We start from the raw sequence: 20139 nt of genomic DNA, 5'->3' as shown, positions 1-20139 counted from the left end.
CTGATTGGCCCTGATCCGCCCCGATTGGGGTTGGGCTGGTGAGACCCTACCCATGCACGAATTCGTGCACTGGGCCTCTAGTTTCTCAATAAAACTGGGCGGGGGGGGGGGGGATGAGCCCACATTGGTTTATAATAATTTGGACTTCCCCACATTTGAAATAAGGGTATGTTAGTCTTTCCCTGCTCCTTCTCTTCCCTACCTTCTCCAGGGAGCATTTCTCAACCATTTCTCTGTGTCTACCTAAAACCCTCCTGGGGCAAACATCAGGGACTTCTAACCCAGTAGGGCCTATTCTGCTGTCTCTTTCCCCTTAACATTTAAGCTTGTGCATTGCTGAAAGGAAATTTAATCCATATGCTTCTGAGTCATTTACACTTAACACTTCAAAATATTCTGTTGTAATGGTCATTTTTGTCACAAGACTCTTCCTGAATCTTTACAAGGCCTTTTATTCTTAGCAGTCTCAGTTTAGCAGTCACACATGGAATCTAAACTCCAGAAGGATAGTTCTTTATCTTTATCATTCCTCACTTATTTGGTAGACCTTGCCAAGCCTTTTCTACCCTGAGGTAAGAAAGCCTTTGTTCTAAGACACTTTTTTATGTTCTTTTTCTTATATAATCAGGATGTTAATAATTACTATTTGCTGGGCATAAACAATGGCATGCTCTGTACTAAGAACTTTTCTGTATCTTTAATCTTCAAATTTGAATAACCATAAATTTTTCCCTACTTTTCAGAACCCAAAGCTCTGAGAGATAAAGTAACTTGTCTAAAATCACCTAGCTGATAAGAATTGAGGTGAGACTATCTCCAAATACAGCACTGCACTCTTTCTAAATTAAATTAAAACCACACATCTGGTGATGCTTCAACTTCCATAGCTAGAGGCATTGTTAGCAGGCCCTCTTCACCCTGTCTTTTTGGCAAACTTTATTCATCCCAATTCAAATGGCATCTCCTCTGGAAGATTTCCCTCTTCTTTGCTGTCTTATACATCCTTCTTTGTCACACTACAATGTAAGATAATCATATTTTTCATGTCCATTTTCCTTTTAGACTATGAGCTTCTTGAGTTTAGGGTTATTTATATCTTTTTTCTCTGTTTTTCCAGAGCCCAACCCAGAGTAGACACTTAATAGATATCTGTTGAACTGAATATCTCCTAGTTAAGACTGAGATGCAAATGTCTTTCATTTGTTCATTATCTATTCCAGGCATTGGAGATAAGGCAAGAAAAAACAAGCAGATCACCTCCTCTACTCAACACCACTCAGGTAGGGGCCCTACTTCTTCACTCCCTATGGAGCATATCTGTGTATTCTCTTTGGAGCACAGATCAGTATAGTTTGTATTGGAGACACTATAAAACAGCAGTCCAGTGATTGGACTATGGCGTCAGCCCACCTGGCTTTGAACAATTTACTTAACCTCAGTTTCCACATAAATAAAATGAGGAAAATACCTACCTGTTTGGGTGGTTGCAGAACATGATCTATATTGTAGACATTACATGTAGAATTAGAATGGTGCCTAAAACATAGAGTTCAAATAAATATTAGCTATTATTATCATTCTTTGTCTCACCCAATGCATTTGTTTCTCTTTCACTGCTAACCAACTTAACCTATTATAAACTAAGAAATTTAGTGAAATGATCTAATATGATTGTTTCACATACTATGAAAGGCTTTTGTGTATTGTGAAGTAATACTCTCTAAAAATGCCAACACCAAACATATCTAGGATGTTGAGAAATTTCATACAAAGCACAATTATTAATTGATCAGATGTTCTCTCACTTTCTCCCAACACAGATATATTTTTCCACCTCTAAAATTTCTACGACTGAAACTACACTTTTATTTTTATTTATTTCCTTTCTTATTTCTTCTAAGTCTGCTTATCTAACCCTGTGTGAACACATAAATGTTGATGAAGTCAAAGTCATAAACTCACTCCTTTTGCAAGTAGATTATTCACTGTTGGATGGATGCAGAATATACCCCGAATCTTGGCCAATGCTACTAATGAAAATCATTTATCACAAGAGATGTCAATGGGTGAGATACCACCCTATGCTTTAAAAACTTTAAATATCTATAAAATATAATAACTAGGTAAATGGAAACTTTTCACATACAAAAGCATTCATCACAATGTTATTTTTAATTATTAAAAAATTTTAAGTAAATGTTCAGTAATAGGAAGATGGTCTAATAAACTTTATAGTTGTGCAATGGAATTTAAATAATGGTTTGCAAAGATTTTTAAGTGACATTACTATATTATAATTTTAAAAAGCAGAATATAGAAATGCTTTTAATTATGTTAAATTGTGCATTTAAATAAGTTTATACAAACACCCATATATGTATAAAAAAGGCAAAATTAGAAAATGCACTAAAATGTTAGCAGTGGTAATATTTGGGTAGTAAAATGAATTATGGGTGATTTTTATTTTCTTCTTTATTATTAACTAGAGGCCCGATGCACAAATATTCATGCAAGAGTAGGCCTTCCTTCCCCTGACTGCCGGCACCAGCTTCCCTCTGGCACCAAGGACCCAGCTGCTTCCCTCTTCCAGCCATCTGCAGGCACCTGAGACCCGGGCTGGCTTCCCTCAGCCCGTTTGCAGGCACCCAGGATCCGGGCTGGCTTCCCTTGGGCCACCTGCAAGCACCCTGGACCCGAGCTGGCTTCCCTCCACCCCGGCTTGGTCAGGAAGGACGTCTGGAATGACGGCCGGAAGATGTCTGATCTAATTAGCACATTACCATTTTATTATTATAGATAGTATCAGTTTTTAATTTTATTGACTGTGTTAAATGACTTATGTGAATTCTCTCACATTTGTTTCCTCATCTGTAAAATGAGGACAATGAGAATATCTGTTTTGCAAGTATAATGTATCAGATGAGATAACATAAAAATAATTGACAAATTTTAAAAGTAATGTTTAAATATCAAATTATTAGAAAACAGTATGACTTTATTATATGTATGAATTACAGCAGTTAGGACTGGAAATATTTTTTAGAAACTTTTGTTTAGAAATGTTAACGAAAATGTATTACATATGTGGTTCATTTTTCTGGGACTTTGCCCAGTTGCCTAGGATTTCCTGCTCCTTTACCTCCCCTAGCTATGGCATTGTTATCACTGGGAGGGCTGGGGAAATATTAAGAAAAGTGGTAGTTTATTGGCCGAAGATAGAAAAGAGATCAAATAAAAAATTCAGAACTGTATGCCATTTTAGCCACATAATGGAGAGGAAAGCCAAACTCTGAAGCATAAGAAAATGTGAGATCTAGAATCATTCAGGCACCCAACAAAATAGATAATCAACATCTCAGTGTACTGGACATCAAATCAACAATGGCTTTAGGCAGAAAAGCCATTGGCATGACTGAAAAGGTGCATGCCAGAAGGGCTAAAAGGGAATCAGGTGTCCAATCATAAATACTAGGATCACAGTGTGGCCAAATCACCACAGTGAAAACTGCAGGGCAAATGCCTTTCTTCATGTTTCCCATCTGAGACTGGACTTTATTATTTCACTTTCAATTTTCAGAAAGAAAGAGGAGAGTCAGAGTGGGGATAAACCAAGGCTATCTGTTCCAAAACGAAGAACCAGATATCTGGAGTTATTAAAATGAAGAAACTGAGTAATCACAAGTATAACAGATATGGATCATCCTATCTAATAAAAGACAAAAAGGGTAATTGACCATACCTTCGCAACACTTCCCATTGGCTAATCAGGGTGATATGCAAATTAACTGCCAACTAAGATGGCAGCTGGCAGCCACACAGCTAGAGTGAGCAGGAGGCTTGCTTGCTCCAGTGATGGAGGAAGCCAAGGTTCCCCGCCTGCCGCGGCCTGGCTCTGAGCTCCGAAAGCAACAAAGTTTCAATGATAGAAGCGAAAGAAACCCCAGATACCTGCTTTCAGCAGGCCATGGCCTCAGAGCAGGAGCCAGCTCTCAGCTCCAGTGATGGCAACAAAGTTTCAATTATAGAAGGTAAATAAATCCCAGAATTAAAAAACAGAAAAAAAGGAGAGGCTGGGAGCTTCAGTCGCCGGCCAGCCTGAAAACGGCCCTCAGCCCCTCACCCAGGCTGGCCAGGCACCCCAGTGGGGACCCCTACCCTAAAGGGGGTGTGGCCAGCCTGAAAACAGCCATCAGCCCCTCATCCAGGCTGGCCAAGCACCCCAGTAGGGACCCCCACCCTGAAGGGGGTGTGACCAGCTGCAAACAGCCATCAGCCCCTCACCCAGGCTGGCCAGGCACCCAAGCAGGACCCCCACCCTGATCCAGGACACCCTTCAGGGCAAACCAGCCAGCCCCCACCCATGCACCAGGCCTCTATCCTATATAGTAAAAGGGTAATATGCAAACTGACCCTAACAGCAGAAGGACTGGGAATGACTGGTCACTATGACACACACTGACCACCAGGGGGCAGACGCTCAATGCAGGAGCTGCCCTCTGGTGGTCAGTGCGCTCCCACATGGGGGAGCTCTGCTCAGCCACAAGCCATGCTGATGGCTGCCAGTACAGCGGTGGTGGTGGGAGCCTCTCTTGCCTCCTCAATAGCACTAAGGATGTCCGACTACAGCTTAGGTCTGCTCCCCGCTGGCAAGTGGACATCCCCTGAGGGCTGCCGGGCTTCCGGGCTGCCAGAGGGATGTCTGATTGCCATCTTAGGCCCAATCCCCTGGGGAGCAGGCCTAAGCCAGCAGGTTGTCATCCCCGGAGGGGTCCCAGACTGCAAGAGGGCACAGGCCGGGCTGAGGGACCCCCCTGAGTGCACAAATTTTTGTGCACTGAGCCTCTAGTAAAGACATAAAGGTCTATTATTAAAACATTATAGAATTAATAAAATTCTATTAGTAGAATTCATAAAATTATAGACTATTATGAAGTTTCATTTCATCACAAATTTAAAATACTCCAAGATGAGAATTAGCTTGTTATTGCTGTCTTACATGTATATGTTAATAATGCTACATACTAAAACAATAATAAGGTTGTATCACCCAACAGCATTGGAACAGATATTAGTAATTTTCGGTATAGACTTTTAAAGTACAAAGTGGACAGTATTCTAAGAATTGATTCAGAAATATGCTCTGGAAATATAACAAATGTTCTCAGCTAAATAGCTTCTAAGTTTTTCTATTAAAAATGTAGTTACCAAGCCCTAACTAGTTTGGCTCACTGACTAGACCCTTGTCCCATTGACTGAATGGTCACAGGTTCAATTCCTGTCCAGGGTATGTACCTCAGTTGTAGGCTTGATCCCCAAGCTGCTCTGGGCTTGTGTGAGAGGCAACCAATGGATGTGTTTCTCTCACATCAATGTTTCTCTCTCTGTGTCTCTCCCCCTCCCTTCCACTCTCTCTAAAAATCAATGGGAAAATATCCTTGGGTGAGGATTAACAACACCAACAAAAAAAGTAGTTACCAAGGTCAATTCTTATTTTCATTTATCAAATACCTATAGTGGTAGGCACTACTATTTCAAGAATTATACTCATGCATTCATATAACATTCCTATAATATAAGCATATTATCATCCCCATTTCACTGAGAAAAAAAGAAGGAGAAAGGTTAAGATGATTGAGGTGTGCCCAATAACTCATAGCTAATAAGTGTAGTTTCCAGGACTGAAACCTAGCTATTCCTCTCCTATAACCATTATATGCATTTGCACATACTTGCATATACAACACAAGTGAGGTCTAAGAACCATAGAGAAATGGAAATCCGTTGTAGATAAAATAACAACAGGTCTCAGTTCACTGTGACAATCCAACTTCATATATATTGTCCCATTATAATCCTATATAATAAAGAGCTAATATGCAAATAGTCATCACACCATCATGCCCTCACACCCTCATGCCCCAGCGCCAGGGCCGAAGGACCTGAGGCCATGCCCCCCGCCCCCGGCGGGGCTTGACAGACATGAGACCACCTGGGTCTGGGTCTCACACTATTTCAAGGTGCATGCAGGTGGGCAGGGACTTGACTCTGGGTCCCGCGATGCACCCCAGACTCTGATAGAAGGGAGATTTTCATTTACTAATTTTCTTTCATCTCTGACACTTCTATTATAGAGAACAGGGAAATAGCAATATTAAAATATTTCCTCTAATTAATTCCCTTTGAATGTGCGTGAATTTCATGCACCGGGCCACTAGTTATTCATACTAGCCCTTGTCACTCTCAATAGTGTCCAAGTTCAAGCAAAACATACAGAGTGGACTTGTTAGAAAGGCTCTGTTCCACTACCGTGGGAGAGCCTCTTAAGCTTTGTTATCCATAATTTCCCTGGATGTAAACAGGGAATGCTAATGTCTGTTCTCTTCCTGCTTCCCAAGATGATACTATGATCATATGATCCCGAAGAATATACATAAATGTAAGATATTTTGAAGTTTTACAAATGTCCGATAGCTGTATTAGAAACTTCTATAACTGCTGAGCTCCCATCATGTGCAGAGTATGAACAGACATGCTTTAAATGTATTAACGGACTCTTTGCCCATGAGTACATAATGCCTTTTTTATTCTTATAAAACAAATATTTGTAATATAAATATTGGTGTCAGGATAGAGTACAAACAAACAAATCATTAAATCACTCTTAACTATTATTACTGAACCAGAAACTATGTCAAGAAACTTACTTGAAAAGAAAGCTTTGCAAATTTCATTATATAATATCCACTTTATGGTTAACTCATTATTTCCACATAAGCAGAAACAAAACAAAACAAAACACACACACACACAAAAAAAAAAAAAACCCAGAATTAAACAATAAATTATTTTATTATTTAAAATAGAGTTTAAGAAGCTAGTGCCAGTACGTAATCCATCAGAAAGAAAAGATACAGATTCATTTTACAAAGAAAAAGGATATTGAGACTTTGTTGCTATAGCAATGAGTCAAAATTCAGAAAATCACCTACAAAAGTGGATAAAAGACTTAAATGTAAGTCGTGAAACCATAAAAATCCTAGGAGAAACCATAGGCAGCAAAATCTCAGACATCTCTCCTGGCAATATGTTTACCAATACATCTCCTAAGGAAAAAAAACTCAGAAGAAAATAAAACAAATGGGACTACATCAAAATAAAAAGCTTCTGCACAGCAAAGGAAAATATCAACAAAATGAAAAGAGAGCCCACTGTATGGGAGAACATATTTGGCAATGATACATCTAATGAAGGGTTAATATCCAAAATATATAAGGAACTCAGACAGCTTAACAAAAGGAAGACAAACAATCCAATTAAAAAATGCGCAAAGGACCTAACTAGACACTTCTTCAAAGTGGACATGCAGATGGCCAAGAGAAATAGGAAAAAACACTCAAAGTCACTGATCATCGAAGAGACGCAAATCAAAATGACAATGAGGTACCATCTCACACCTGTCAGAATGGCTACCATCAACAAATCAACAAATGACAAGTGCTGGAGAGGATGTGGAGAAAAAGGAACCCTAGTACACTGCTGGTGGGAATGCAAACTGGTGCAACCGTTATGGAAAACAGTATGAAGTTTCCTCAAAAAATTCAATATGGAACTGCCATTTGACCCAGTGATCCCACTTCTAGGAATATATCCTAAGAAACAGGAAGCACAAATCAGAAAGAATGTATGCACCCCTATGTTCACAGCAGCACAATTTACAATAGCTAAGATCTGGAAACAGCCCAAGTGCCCATCAGTAAATGAATGGATAAAAAAGCTGTGCTACATTTACACCATGGAATACTATGCAGCAGTACAAAAGAAGAATCTCTTACCCTTTGAGACAGCATGGAGAGACCTGGAGAATATCATGCTAAGTGAAATAAGTCAGTCAGAGAAAGATAAGTATCACATGAATGCACTCATATGTGGAATCTAAGTAACAAAATAAACTGATCTCTGGAGTGGATCCAGAGACATGGAAGCATGGAACAGAATGGGGAATCTCAGAGGGAAGGTGGGGAGGGTGGATGGGTGGGTGGGAGGTAATCAACTAAAGACCTTGTATGCATATATGCATAACCCATGGACACAGACAATGAGTGCCGAAGGCCTAGGGTAGCAGGGAGGTGTGGGGTTGGGGGAGGGGGAGAGGGGGTTACGGGAACGGCTGGAAGGTGTCAATGGGGGCAGAAAAGGAACATATGTAATACTTTCAACAATAAAGAATTTTAAAAAAACATACAGAACATCAACAGAGTATAAAATACTATTGATATACATACAAAACCATATGTATTATATTTTATGCTGAGCTATGACAAAATAATGATACTGGCTTATAAATCCTGTTTTCTATGACAATGACATCCAAGCATTGACTTATGAGACTCTCTACATAGTTTGTATATAAAAAGTTTCTATTTAGTAAATAAAAATGAGTAAGTTTTTTCTGAGAAATGTCATTACTTTCATCAAGATGAGCTATTTCTTGTACTGAGTGGGGAAAGGTGAAGAATTTTATACTCTAAGTGGCTCACAGATTAAATAAGGCTAAGAGCCAGTACCAGTTAAATTGACTATGCAATCATAATGTGGACATATCTGGGAATTTATTTATTATCAGAAACTTATGTAGCACATGATTTTTCATTTAAAGAGTAGCAGAGCCTGCTAGCGTGGCTCAGTGGTTAATTCCCAGTCAGGGTACATGCCCACGTCGCAGGCTCTATCCCCAATAGGGGGCGTGCAGGAGGCAGTTGATCAATGATTCTGATCATTGATGTTTCTATCTCTCCCTCTCTCTTCCTCTCTGAAATCAGTAAAAATATATTTTTTAAAAAAGAAAAGAAAATCACCTACATATAGGGAATTAAAAGGTGTAAACTTTGTCACAGTGTATGTGTGTGTGTGTGAATCCCTGTGTATTCTTTTTGATCTGTAAATTTGCAATAATAGAAAACACATCTAAAATGAATAAAAGTATTACATCTCAGTGTTCAACTTTTTGTTCCTTGTCTCCATCCATTCTACTCCCCATACCCTAATTTAAATGGACATATTGACCATTTCATCACAGTCTATCACTTGCTTTACTCCTTTTTAATTCATCATCTCACTAAATGTACTCCTCTCCTTGATTAAAAATAAGAGAAGAAATCTAAATATATTCATTGTTTTTATTATTTTATTAAATTTGTCACACTTTGCAGAAGCATAGTTTGGGTCACAGTTTCCTTACCTATAAATTAAGAAGTTTCAATCAGTTGATCCCTATGAAATTCACAGCTTTATAGATCACAATATATCATGTGAATGGGGGGACCTTTATAAATGCTTCAGACTGAGACAGCGATGAAAGTGTGATGGTGTGAATTATTCTATCTTGCTTTTTTGTGGGGGAGGGAATTACCATAACAACTAATTCTGCTTCAGTTAAGCAATAAATCTCTGATCAAAAAGAAAAAGAAAGTATCTGAAATCATAAGTGTCAAATTTGAGACAGTCCCTAATTTCTTGCTCCAATGAAATGTGATCTGTTTGTCATTAGAATGTGAAATACAAAGCTAAGATATATAAAGGCAACTTTTGCTTTTTGAAAAATCTTTTTATCCTTACCTGTCATAGAGAGTGATTATGAAAATAAGTGATGTTGTACTGTCAGGAGCCTCATGCGCTAGCCTTAGCTCTATTTCTAATTACCTGCCCAAGAGCAAGCAAGTAACTTGGTTTTTATAGAGCTGGTTTGGTCTGGTTCCTGAGGCTTCTCTCAGAATGGGAGATAATGGCAGGGATTATACCCTCAGTGCTTCACAACTTTTCATATTGCAAAACTGCCATATACTAGTAGTTGATTGATTCTTTTTTATTGATAATCAGGGGTCTCCATGAAATAAAATCAAAATAGAAAGTTAATAAATAATATTTTTTCAGATTTCTTGCAGAGATGTGAAAATTATTAATATTGCATGTCTGAAATGAACATAGCTTAACTCCATATCATGAAAGTAAATGATTACAATATTACTAAAAATACTTTATGAATATTTTTTATAACTTCATAGTATTCCAAGAACCAACGCTTCTGACTTTAAGTTGACCTGTGCTTTCTATGAAGAATGTTTCAATACTTGTGGAAAACAAACTATATAATTGCTGTAAAACAATAGCTTGTGAACATTAGTTCAGACTTTCTAACCGTGCTCTAGGGAATCCAAGAGCTCATTTCCTGTGAACTTCTATTACTTATGTTTTATGTTAAGAGGTTTGCAAGGGCATTCGTTCGCCATAAAACTAGTCCCTAGAGAACTTGCTTCATTATTAAAAGCAAAATAAGATACTAAGTAGCAGGAGGAAGGCAACTTTCCCATTTACCAAAACTACCTAATCGGCTTACGGAGAACAGGTGATGATCATCCCGTTCTGGAGTATTAAGCACCTCCTCTTGAAACAGGGCATACATAGGCTCTTCTAAGCATGAAGGAATATTCCTCTTTTATTTTAAGAACCCAAAACATACCATGTACAAACCCAAGTTATGATAAAGATAAGGAAGGCACCGCCTAGTTGGGTTGAAAAGCAGAGGAAAAGGGGGTGATGACATCACTTCTAACCCCTTCTCTCCAGTCCAGGCCCTGTGCTTACTCAGGCAGGGTCAACTCCATACACACACACACACACACACACACACACACACACACACACACACACCAGCACCGTGATTCAGTTATATAAAGGACACACTATATTATGCTCAATCATTGTCAGTTAAATCTATGGCAATGAAATATTTCACTCCCAAACAACTGATAATTGGTAATTGATAATATTCACAATGGAGCAATAATCTGTTTGAAGCAAGACTTATCATACATGTTACTTGGTTTTTAGAGACTATTGGAAGAGCCTGGGTTCCTATTTTATGCCAAACCTCAGTATACAATTCCAGAAAAGAAGACTGCTAATTTTTCAAACAATGGTGAGTCGCTGATAAAAGAAGGCTTTGGAGCCAGTGTGTGTACAGTATGGTGAGAAGATATCCAGCCTGGGAATAAGTAGATGTAAATTATGGTCCTGGCTCTGCTTCGAAATCTTTGAAAACTTACTTCTCTCTGAGCCTTGGTGTTTTAAATTAGAAATCAAGGAAATTGAGCTCAGTAAAGTTTCTAAACTTTTATTAACATAAGAAACTTTTTTTAACAAAATTTACTAATGAACCCAACCTGTTAAAATGATGAGAGAACCTGCTCTGGTTGAAAAGAGCACAGGAAACCTGAGCTTCGCCAATCACCTTCCTGTCTACCCCCAACTCAGACTGCAAACCACCAACCTTTAGAATCTCTGAAGTTCCTTCTGTTTGTTACTCGATGGGGATGGAAAAGAAAATGATAAAGCAGATGTTAGCTTTAATAGGCTGATAGTGATCTGTCTGAGGCTCTGGGAAAGAGTTTAAGATAGGGAGGGAAGAAATTGATGGACATCTCTCAGTGGTTCTAGATTCTGGCTGATGGGGCCTGTTTTACAGAACCCCTTTTTTCTTGCTATCACTCACTTCTGGTTTGAAAAGCCAAAGCAGTCAAATAATAGAGTCAATTAGAAAGAATAATTTTATTGTAATGAATGTCATATTATCTGTACCAGTTCACTTACCTCAGAAAACTAAATTATGTTTTAGGTGTAAGTTGCCTCCTACATTTTCTCTTGTATGTAATAAGTCTATTTTAAACATCCCTTAGAGAAACAACTAATTATAATCTCATTCAAAGATTAAATCCAAACGAAAACAAAATTAGGTCTGTTATTAAGAGGCAGTTCGAGACAATATTAAGCTGAACTTGCAGATAGAAAATTCCTACTACTAGGCATTCAGGAAAGATTTTTCTAATGGAAAACTAGCATGTTTCATGAGCTGAAAGTTTGAAACAAACTTGAGGACAAATAGTTAGATAAAAAAATAAATTTGTTTCCTTCATTCATTCAACAAATATTATTTGAGCACCAACAATGAGCTGGACAATATTCTAGATGTTGGAAATATAGCTATAAACAAAACGACAAAAATTCCTGCCTTCATAAGCTCATACACATGCTCATTTCATTTCATTTATTTTATTTCTTTTCCTTTCTTTTTTATTTTCTTTCTTCTTTCTCTTTCTCTCTTCCCCTTCTTTCTTTTCTTTTTCTATCACCTCCCTCTCCCTCTCTCTTTCTCTCCTTCTCTCTCTCTCTCTCCTCTCTCTCTTTCTCTCTCTCTCCCCTCTTCCCTCCCTCTTCCCTCCCTCCCACCTTTTCTCCTTTCTTCCTCCCTCTCCCTTTCTTTCTCTCTCCTTGCTTTGAAGTGTGCCTTCCTCTTGAATTTTTTGTAATATTCTGAGAAGAACAGGTTTTAGTTTTTCTTTGAATGTTTGGTAGAACTCCCCTGTAAAGCTGTCCGGACCAAGGCTTTTGTTTGTTGGAAGATTTTTGATTACTGCTTCAATTTCTTCAGTAGTTATCAGCCTATTCAGGTTTTTTGATTCTTCCTTGATTGAGTTTTAGAAGCTGGTATTTTTTAAGAATATGTCCATTTTGTCTAGGTTGTCCATTTTGTTGGAATAGAGTTGTTCATAGTATCCTGTATAATATAATATACAAATTGTCCCCTTGGGCAGTTGATTGACCGGGAGTTCAACTGCTCGTTATGACATGCACTGACCACCAGGGGGCGGCGTGGAACATGGTGGGTGTCAGCCAGGAGAGAGCGCACTGCCCGCCCAGCTTCCATGTGGCACTGCTGGGTGGCTCAGAGGCCCATTCTGTGCCCCAACCCACAGCATCCAGTCGCACTCACCGCATCTCCAGGTGGGGTCTCGGGCGCTGTGATTCAGGTGGAGGGGGGTGCATGAGGACCTGGGGGCCCAGGTGCTGCCCAAAGCCCAGAGGTCAGCTGGGACCAGCCCTTCCACACCAGATGCTGGTGCTTTCATCACTGGCCAGGCCTAGGGACCGCACCCATGCATACAGTTCAGGTACTGGGCTTCTAGTTTTCTCATAATCCTTTGTATTTCTGTGGGTCGGTTGTTACTTCACCTCTTTCATTTCTGATTTTATTTGAGTCCTCTCTTTGCTTCTTGGTGAGCCTGACTAGAGGTTCATCAATCTTGTTTATCCTTTCAAAGAACTAGCTCTTGGTTTTACTGATCTTTTGTATTGTTTTTTGTTTGTTTGTTTGTTTGTTTTTTATCTCTATGTTGTTTATTTCAACTCTGACCTTTATTATTTCCTTCCTTCTGCTTATGCTGGGCTTTTCTTGTTGCTCTCTTTCTAATTCTTTGAGTTGTAGGGTTAGATAATCTATTATCATTTTTCTTTTTATTTGAGGTAGGCCTGTAGAGCTATAAACTTCCCTCTCAAGACTGCTTTCACTGTGTCCCATAAATGTTGGATTGTTGTGTTTTCACTGTCATTTGTTACCAGGATGCTTTTTCTTCTTTGATCTCTTTGGTAACCCGATCATTGTTTAATAGCATGCTATTTAGGCTCCAAGTGTTTGATTTTTTCTCATTGTTTTTATTGTAGTTGATTTCTAATTATATGCCATTATGGTCTGAGAAGAAGCTTGATATGATTTCTATCTTCTTGAATTTGAGGAGACTTTTCCTTTTTCCCAATATGTGGTCTATCTTTGAAAATGTCCCATGTGCACTTGAGAAGAATGTATATTCTGTAGCTTTGGGGTAAAATGTTCTGAAGATGTCAATTAAGCCCATCTGATCTATTAAGTCATTTAGGATTGATGTTTCTTTGCTGATTTTTTTGTTTAGAGGATTTATACAGTGGTGGCAATGGGGTATTGAAGTCTCCTACTATGACTGTATTGCTGTCAATCTCTCCCTTGATATATTCCAGAAGTTTTTTTATGTATTTGGTTGCTCCTGTATTGGGTGCATATATGTTGACCAGAGTTATATCCTCTTGTTGAATTGCTCCCTATAGTATTATGCAGTGGCCTTCTTTATCTCTTGTTATGGCCTTCACTTTGAAGTCTAATTTGTCAGATATAAATATTGCTACCCCAGCTTTTTTTTTTTTTCATTTTCTTTCACCTTAAATTTTTTTTTTCCATCCATTCACTATCAGTCTGTGTGAATCCTTTTTCCTGAGGTGGGTCTCTTGTAGACAGCATATATATGGGTCATGTTTTATCCATTCAGCTACCCTATGTCTTTTGATTGGAGCATTTAATCCAATTACATTTAAGGTTATTATTGATAGGTACTTGTTTGTTGCCATTTTTAGTCTTTAAGCCTATGTTCCTTCTTCTCTTCCTATTTCTTCTTTTTACAGCGGTCCCTTTAGCATTGCTTGCATTGCTGGTTTAGTGGTAATAAACTCCCTTAGCCTTTTCTTGTCTGTGAAGCTTCTGATTTCACCTTTAATTTTGAACGATAGCCTTGCTGGCTTTAATATTCTTGGACTCAGTACCTTGCTTTGTAACACTTTGTATACTTCATTCCATTCCCTTCTGGCCTGATGTGATTCTATTGAGAAATCAGTTGACAGAGTCTAATGGGAGATCCCTTGTAGGTAACTCTCTATCTCTCTCTGGCAGCCTTTAAGATTCTTACTTTCTCCTTTGTGTTTGCCAATGTAATTATGATGTGTCTTGTTGTCGGTCTTTTTGGGTTCATCTTATTTGGGACTCTGTGAGCTTCTTGGACTTGTGTGAGTTTTTTCTTCCCTATATCAGGGAACTTTTCTGTCATTATTTCTTGAAACAGGTTTTCTAATCCTTGCTCAGTTCCTCTCCTTCTGGCATCCCTATTATGCAGATGTTGTTTCATTTGGTGTTGTCCCAAAGTTCCCTTAGCCAGTGGTTCTCAACCTTCCTAATGACGCGACCCTTTAATACAGTTGCTCATGTTGTGGTGACCCCCAACCATAAAATTATTTTCGTTGCTACTTCATAACTGTAATTTTGCTACTGTTATGAATCGTAACATAAATATCTGAAATGCAGGATGTATTTTCATTGTTTGTGACCCACAGGTTGAGAACTGCTGCAGGTTCTCCTCTTGTTTTTTAAGTTATTTTTTTTCCAGTTGCTGCTCTGCTTGTGCGTTTTTTCCTACCTTGTCTTCTAGCTCACTGATGTGGTCCTCAGGTTCTTCTAGTCTACTGTTGATGCTTCCTATTGTGTTCTTTATTGCATATATGTCATTCTTCATTTTTTCTTGGTTTTTCTTCATTTCCTCTTCATTCTTACACGTTGTTGAATTTGTCTTCCATCCTTTCCAGTGTCCTTATGACCATTACTCTGAATTCTTTCTCTGACAAATTGCTTGCCTCCATTTCGTTTACTTGCTTTTCCAGTGATTCTTCCTTTTCTTTCATATGGGGACTGTTTTTTGGCTCCCCATTTTCACTCCTCTCAGGTGTCTGGTCATGTGGCTCATTCTCTACCATGTTGACCAAAAGGCACAAAATGCAACTTGACAAGACAGGACACAGAGGGAACAAAACATAAATGTATTCACAACACCAATAACCCAAATAAAGGTGACCACCAAAGAAAAGAGAATTAGGGGAGAGAAAAGAGTGCAAAAATGATACAGAGAAAATGAAAAAAGGTAAAAGAGAAAAGAAAGAAGAAAAAAGAAGGGGGATAAAATATACATACATGGGGAGAAAACTCCATAAAACCAACAACTAAACCGAAAAATGCAAACAACACACACCCAGAAAAAAGGAGGGGAGCTGAATCTGAAGAGGCAGAGCTTATTTTCAGAAGGTAAGTTAAAGAAATTGTATGAATGGGGAAATGGCCACAATTCAGGATAGAGAATGTAGAAAGAGAATGTGTGTATCAGAAGAAAAGTAAAAAATAGAATACTCAATAAATAATAATAATAATTTTTAAAATAATAGTAATTAAAATTATATATTAAAATATATATAAAAATTTATATATATAAAAATAAAAAAAATTTACCCTTTCTTTAATCTATCTACCTAACTATTCATCTATTTTTGGAAAGGAGAATAGAGTAGGGAGCAGATAGGCCTGAGTTTGGTGAGTGAAACTAATTAAGCTATAAGAAGAGAATAATCAAGGAGAGGAAAAACAAAAGCATAAAATAAAAAAACTAACAAACAAACAACAATAAGAAAAAAAATGGCTAGTGAAGAAAGAGAAGAGAGAAGGATGTATGGAGCATGGGAGAGTAAATTAGATATATGTGTAAGCCAACGGAGACTACTATAATAGTAATGCATCAATAAAGCAGATAAAGAAGATAAATTTTTTAATAAGGAGTAAAAAGAAAGGAGAGAGAAAAACTAAAGCAGAGACAGGAGAATAAAAACATGATGAAAAGGGGGGAAGTGAGGAAGAAAGCATTGGCATAAAGGAAAAAATGAGGTAGAGTAAAATAATGATAAAAAAATAAAAATAGAATGTAGAACACTAATCCAAAAAAGAAAACACAAAAACAAACTAAAGAAAGGTTAAAAATAATAATAATAAATAAAAATAATAAAAATAAAAGAAATAAAAGAAAAAAATTTAGTTTCTTAAGTAAAAGATTAAAAAAAAGTGTACTAGTGAAGTTCATTCGCTTTAGCTGAATATTTAATGCCCCATGGGGGCTGGTCTATGACCCCCTCCACTGCTCTGTCTGCCATGTCTCAGCTTCCTGCTAGATAGTCAGCACTATGTTGAAGCTCCCAGCGACCCACCGCTCCTCTGTGTCAATCACCACAGCCTTGGTTTCAGCCAGGAGGGACCAATCTGCCTGCTTTATTTTTTCTGCCTGCTTTCAGTTGTATTTACATAGCGTCTATTTCTGACATGGCTTCTAGGTGGCGGTGTTTCTGTATTAGTTTCTGAGACCAAATGGCCCCTCAACCCAGTCCCCTGAGGGTATTTCGAATTCTTGTTTCCCTGCCAAGCTCAAGGCTGGATGCGCCTGCTCTGCTAGAAGGGACCTGGTCTTCAGGAGAAAAAAATGTCTGTTCAGGGTTGGAGGGATCGGACTGTCCCAGAGCTGGCTTCCTGATCGTCTCTCCCTATTTTGTTCCCCAGCTTGTGCAAAACCACCTTCATCTGCACCACAGCCTTGGTGAGTGTTTGTAATTGAAAGACCCTGGGTTTAGTGAGTAAAAGCAAGGAAATTATCAAGACAGAGCAACCGCGCCATTGCGCGTCTCCCCTGGGCACTGCGCGGCCTGTGCAGAACTTCAGGCTGCCTTTCTTGGCGCAGCCTCCCACAGCTGTGGGCTTAGATCTAGAGTCCCCTGCTGCCAGTAGCCCTGTGGACACCCTTCCACAGTCGAGTGCTACACATGTCCCCAAGGGATGCGGTGTTGGTGCTGCACCAACACCGCATCCCTTGCACAGTCACAGCTGTGCACGTTTCTCCCTCCAGCCCAGATCCCCCATCCCACCTCTCTCCAGTTGACCTCTGACCTTTCTGTCCAAGATTATCTCTCCAGCTGTGTTTAATTCACCAATTCCAGGTGGATGTTATTCAATTCAGCTGTTTCTTCTGTCTGCTCCGTGAGAAGGCACCGGACCCATCTGCCTATTCAGCCGTCATTTTGTCTCCCCCCGACAAACTTTTTAGGTGCCCGTGGTGGGGGAGGGTGGAGTCTCGATGTTCATGGGTTCGTAGATGAGGCAGCTGGTCCCTGGCCTATGTAGCTGTAGGGTCCCAGGTGTTGTCCGAGGTCTCTCCGGGTGGAGGTGAGGCTGGGCTCCCAGTCACAGCAGCTCTCCCCTTCAAGATGGCACAGTCTCTGGCAGAGCCGGCCACTCCGGGAGAGATTTCAGCAGTAGTAGAGGCTGCCCGGCTAGGGGAGCCGGGTCCGCCAGCCCCCAAAAGTCCTGTGGAACATAGCTGTCCCTCACTCACACATACACCCACGCCCCACACTTCCACACACTCCTCTTTCGCTCTCTCACTCACACTCTCTTCCTCTCTGCCATCCCATCAGCTGCCATCTTAGATCTCCTCGGTAATAGGGCTTTTACTATGCAAATGGGAATCATATTCTAGGGAAATCGGGGGAAATTAAGGTAACCTACATCCCTTGACCTTATGAAACAGAAACTCCTCTATGCATTCTTTCTTTTTTGAGTAACTGTATTTTAGATTCTCTTTGCTATGGCAGCTTAGATTATACTCTAATTAACACAAGTTCCTTCTACCTTTTCAATTGTAAAAAATGAAAACAAAAATATAGGGATTAGATGCAAAGAGACAACACCCAATAAGAACCTGTGTCTTGGCGCTTTAAGGGCTAACATCCCCAGGGAGTCTTAATTCTAGCTCAGTTCTCAGTGTCAAGTCACACTAACAAAGCTCCATCAAGTGATTCTGAGGGCTTCCACACACACATCAGACAGATCAGATTTCAACAGGCCAAAAGAAATTTCAGCAGGAGGCTGAAGTCATTCACCATACCCATATAGTAGCTATCGCTGTCTACTATTTTCTATTACATGGAGCTTAAAAATACACCTTTATTTCCTACCACACAAACATTTCCACCTTGTCATTTTCTTTAGGATGGATTTGATGTAGAATTGATTAACTATTTCTAGTCACTTCACTCTTTAATTCCATTCCTCATGATAATAAAATAGTGATAGAGTAGATTACAAAGACTGTGTATACAAACTGGGTGAATATAGACAAAAAAATATAGTTTATATGTAGGCACAAACCAATTATATTTTATCAATGATACTGCCTTTTTTCCTTAGAATCTTTTCTCTAGTTATTTGGAGAATACCATATATAATTATTAAATCTTATGCTTTGAACTAATAATGCTAAATTTCACTCTTACATTCATTATATTTTATACCAGCTTGTATTTTGCTACTAAAGTGAAAGCTATTTATGAGTCAAACATGAACAATACATGTATATATATTTTAATAATCCAGGTAATTAAGCATTAAAAGTGGTAGAGAAAAAGAAACATTAAACATGGTGATATAATAAAAATGTTTAGCATGTCTCGACATTCCATTTTTCTTGAGACTTTTGTTTGCTTTTCCTCCTAAGTACCATAATAAAACATAAAGTTACAATCAATGTGTGATGACAAATAGTCTCACGGTTGGGTTTGCATTCTTCTAAATATATTGGCATTTGTAAGCTGGAAAAGATAGATGTAATCAACCACCCTCAGACAAAAGTAGAATGACTATTCTGGCAAAATGTTCAAACCACATTAAGCCCTAATTTGAAATGATGTTTGAAAGAAAGCAATGCAACTAGGACCAATTTATTTGTACAGCAACTAAAAACTGAACTTACTAGACATATTTAAGAGATGGAAACAATTAAATGCATTTGTTTTCTAAATAGACCAACTATATTAGAAACTTCGAAGGTAAAAAAAAACAACACAACATAATTTTACTAGACACTATTATTGGTTGCTGTGTAATACTTAAATCACTTTTCTAATGGCCTTCTGAGGTTGTTCTAATAAAACATGCTATTTTTCAGAGTGATTAAGCAATATGTTTAATTACACATTATCAATATATCATAGTTTCACTCTAGCATATGGAACAACTTAAATAGAATGTCATTTTATTGGGAGGGTGTTATTGTTTGTTTTCATTTTGTTTTTCAGAAAATTTATTTTGATGCTTTTTCCTTTGTACTGAAATCAAGTTTCTATGGTATTCTGGGAAAATTATGTTAAGTGATTTCTTTTGGGTACATATCTAGACACTATAGGCACTTCAACTGAAGGTAAAAATTGTTTTGGCTCCAAAAAGATTGAAATAATGACATTTTTATCCAGAATAATATCCTGCCCCAAATGTGGGATGGCAAGATACCCACATATCATCAAGTCTTTGGCTAATATGTATAACCTGACTACTCAATCAAGGAGAGTTTCTTTAAGACCAAGTGTCCTAACTCTTTGGCATCTTTTCCCAGGGCCATATCCTGACAAGCCTGGCTACAAAAGGTTGCTATTTACACACCATAATGAAGCACAGGTCCCAGAGGGCAGCACTGCCAAGGCCCAATGAAGTTGGCCAAGAATTGATGCTACAGAGCATTGAAAACAGGACAGTGTCTTTCTCAGTTCTCATCCTCCACATCACTAGTTTGTAGAAGAGTATGATGAACA

The 20139-nt window shown here is 38.6% G+C and overlaps 1 protein-coding gene across 5 annotated transcripts in view; it reads right to left on the bottom strand.

The window, feature by feature from the left end:
* SLC25A21 (solute carrier family 25 member 21) overlaps nt 1-20139 on the bottom strand; it is a 533790-nt gene that overhangs the window by 473050 nt on the left and 40601 nt on the right. For all 5 annotated transcript variants that reach the window (XM_036352952.1, XM_036352969.1, XM_036352959.1 and 2 more), the window contains one exon: nt 1473-1536. In XM_036352952.1, coding sequence (XP_036208845.1) covers nt 1473-1536 — 64 coding nt within the window. The remainder of the gene's footprint in view (nt 1-1472; nt 1537-20139) is intronic.

This window comes from Myotis myotis, unplaced genomic scaffold (genome assembly GCF_014108235.1).
Source record: "Myotis myotis isolate mMyoMyo1 unplaced genomic scaffold, mMyoMyo1.p scaffold_m19_p_1, whole genome shotgun sequence".
In the NCBI taxonomy this organism is placed as follows: domain Eukaryota; kingdom Metazoa; phylum Chordata; class Mammalia; order Chiroptera; family Vespertilionidae; genus Myotis; species Myotis myotis.
Note: the sequence above shows the minus strand (reverse complement) of the source record. Positions and strands in the feature narration are given on the sequence as shown.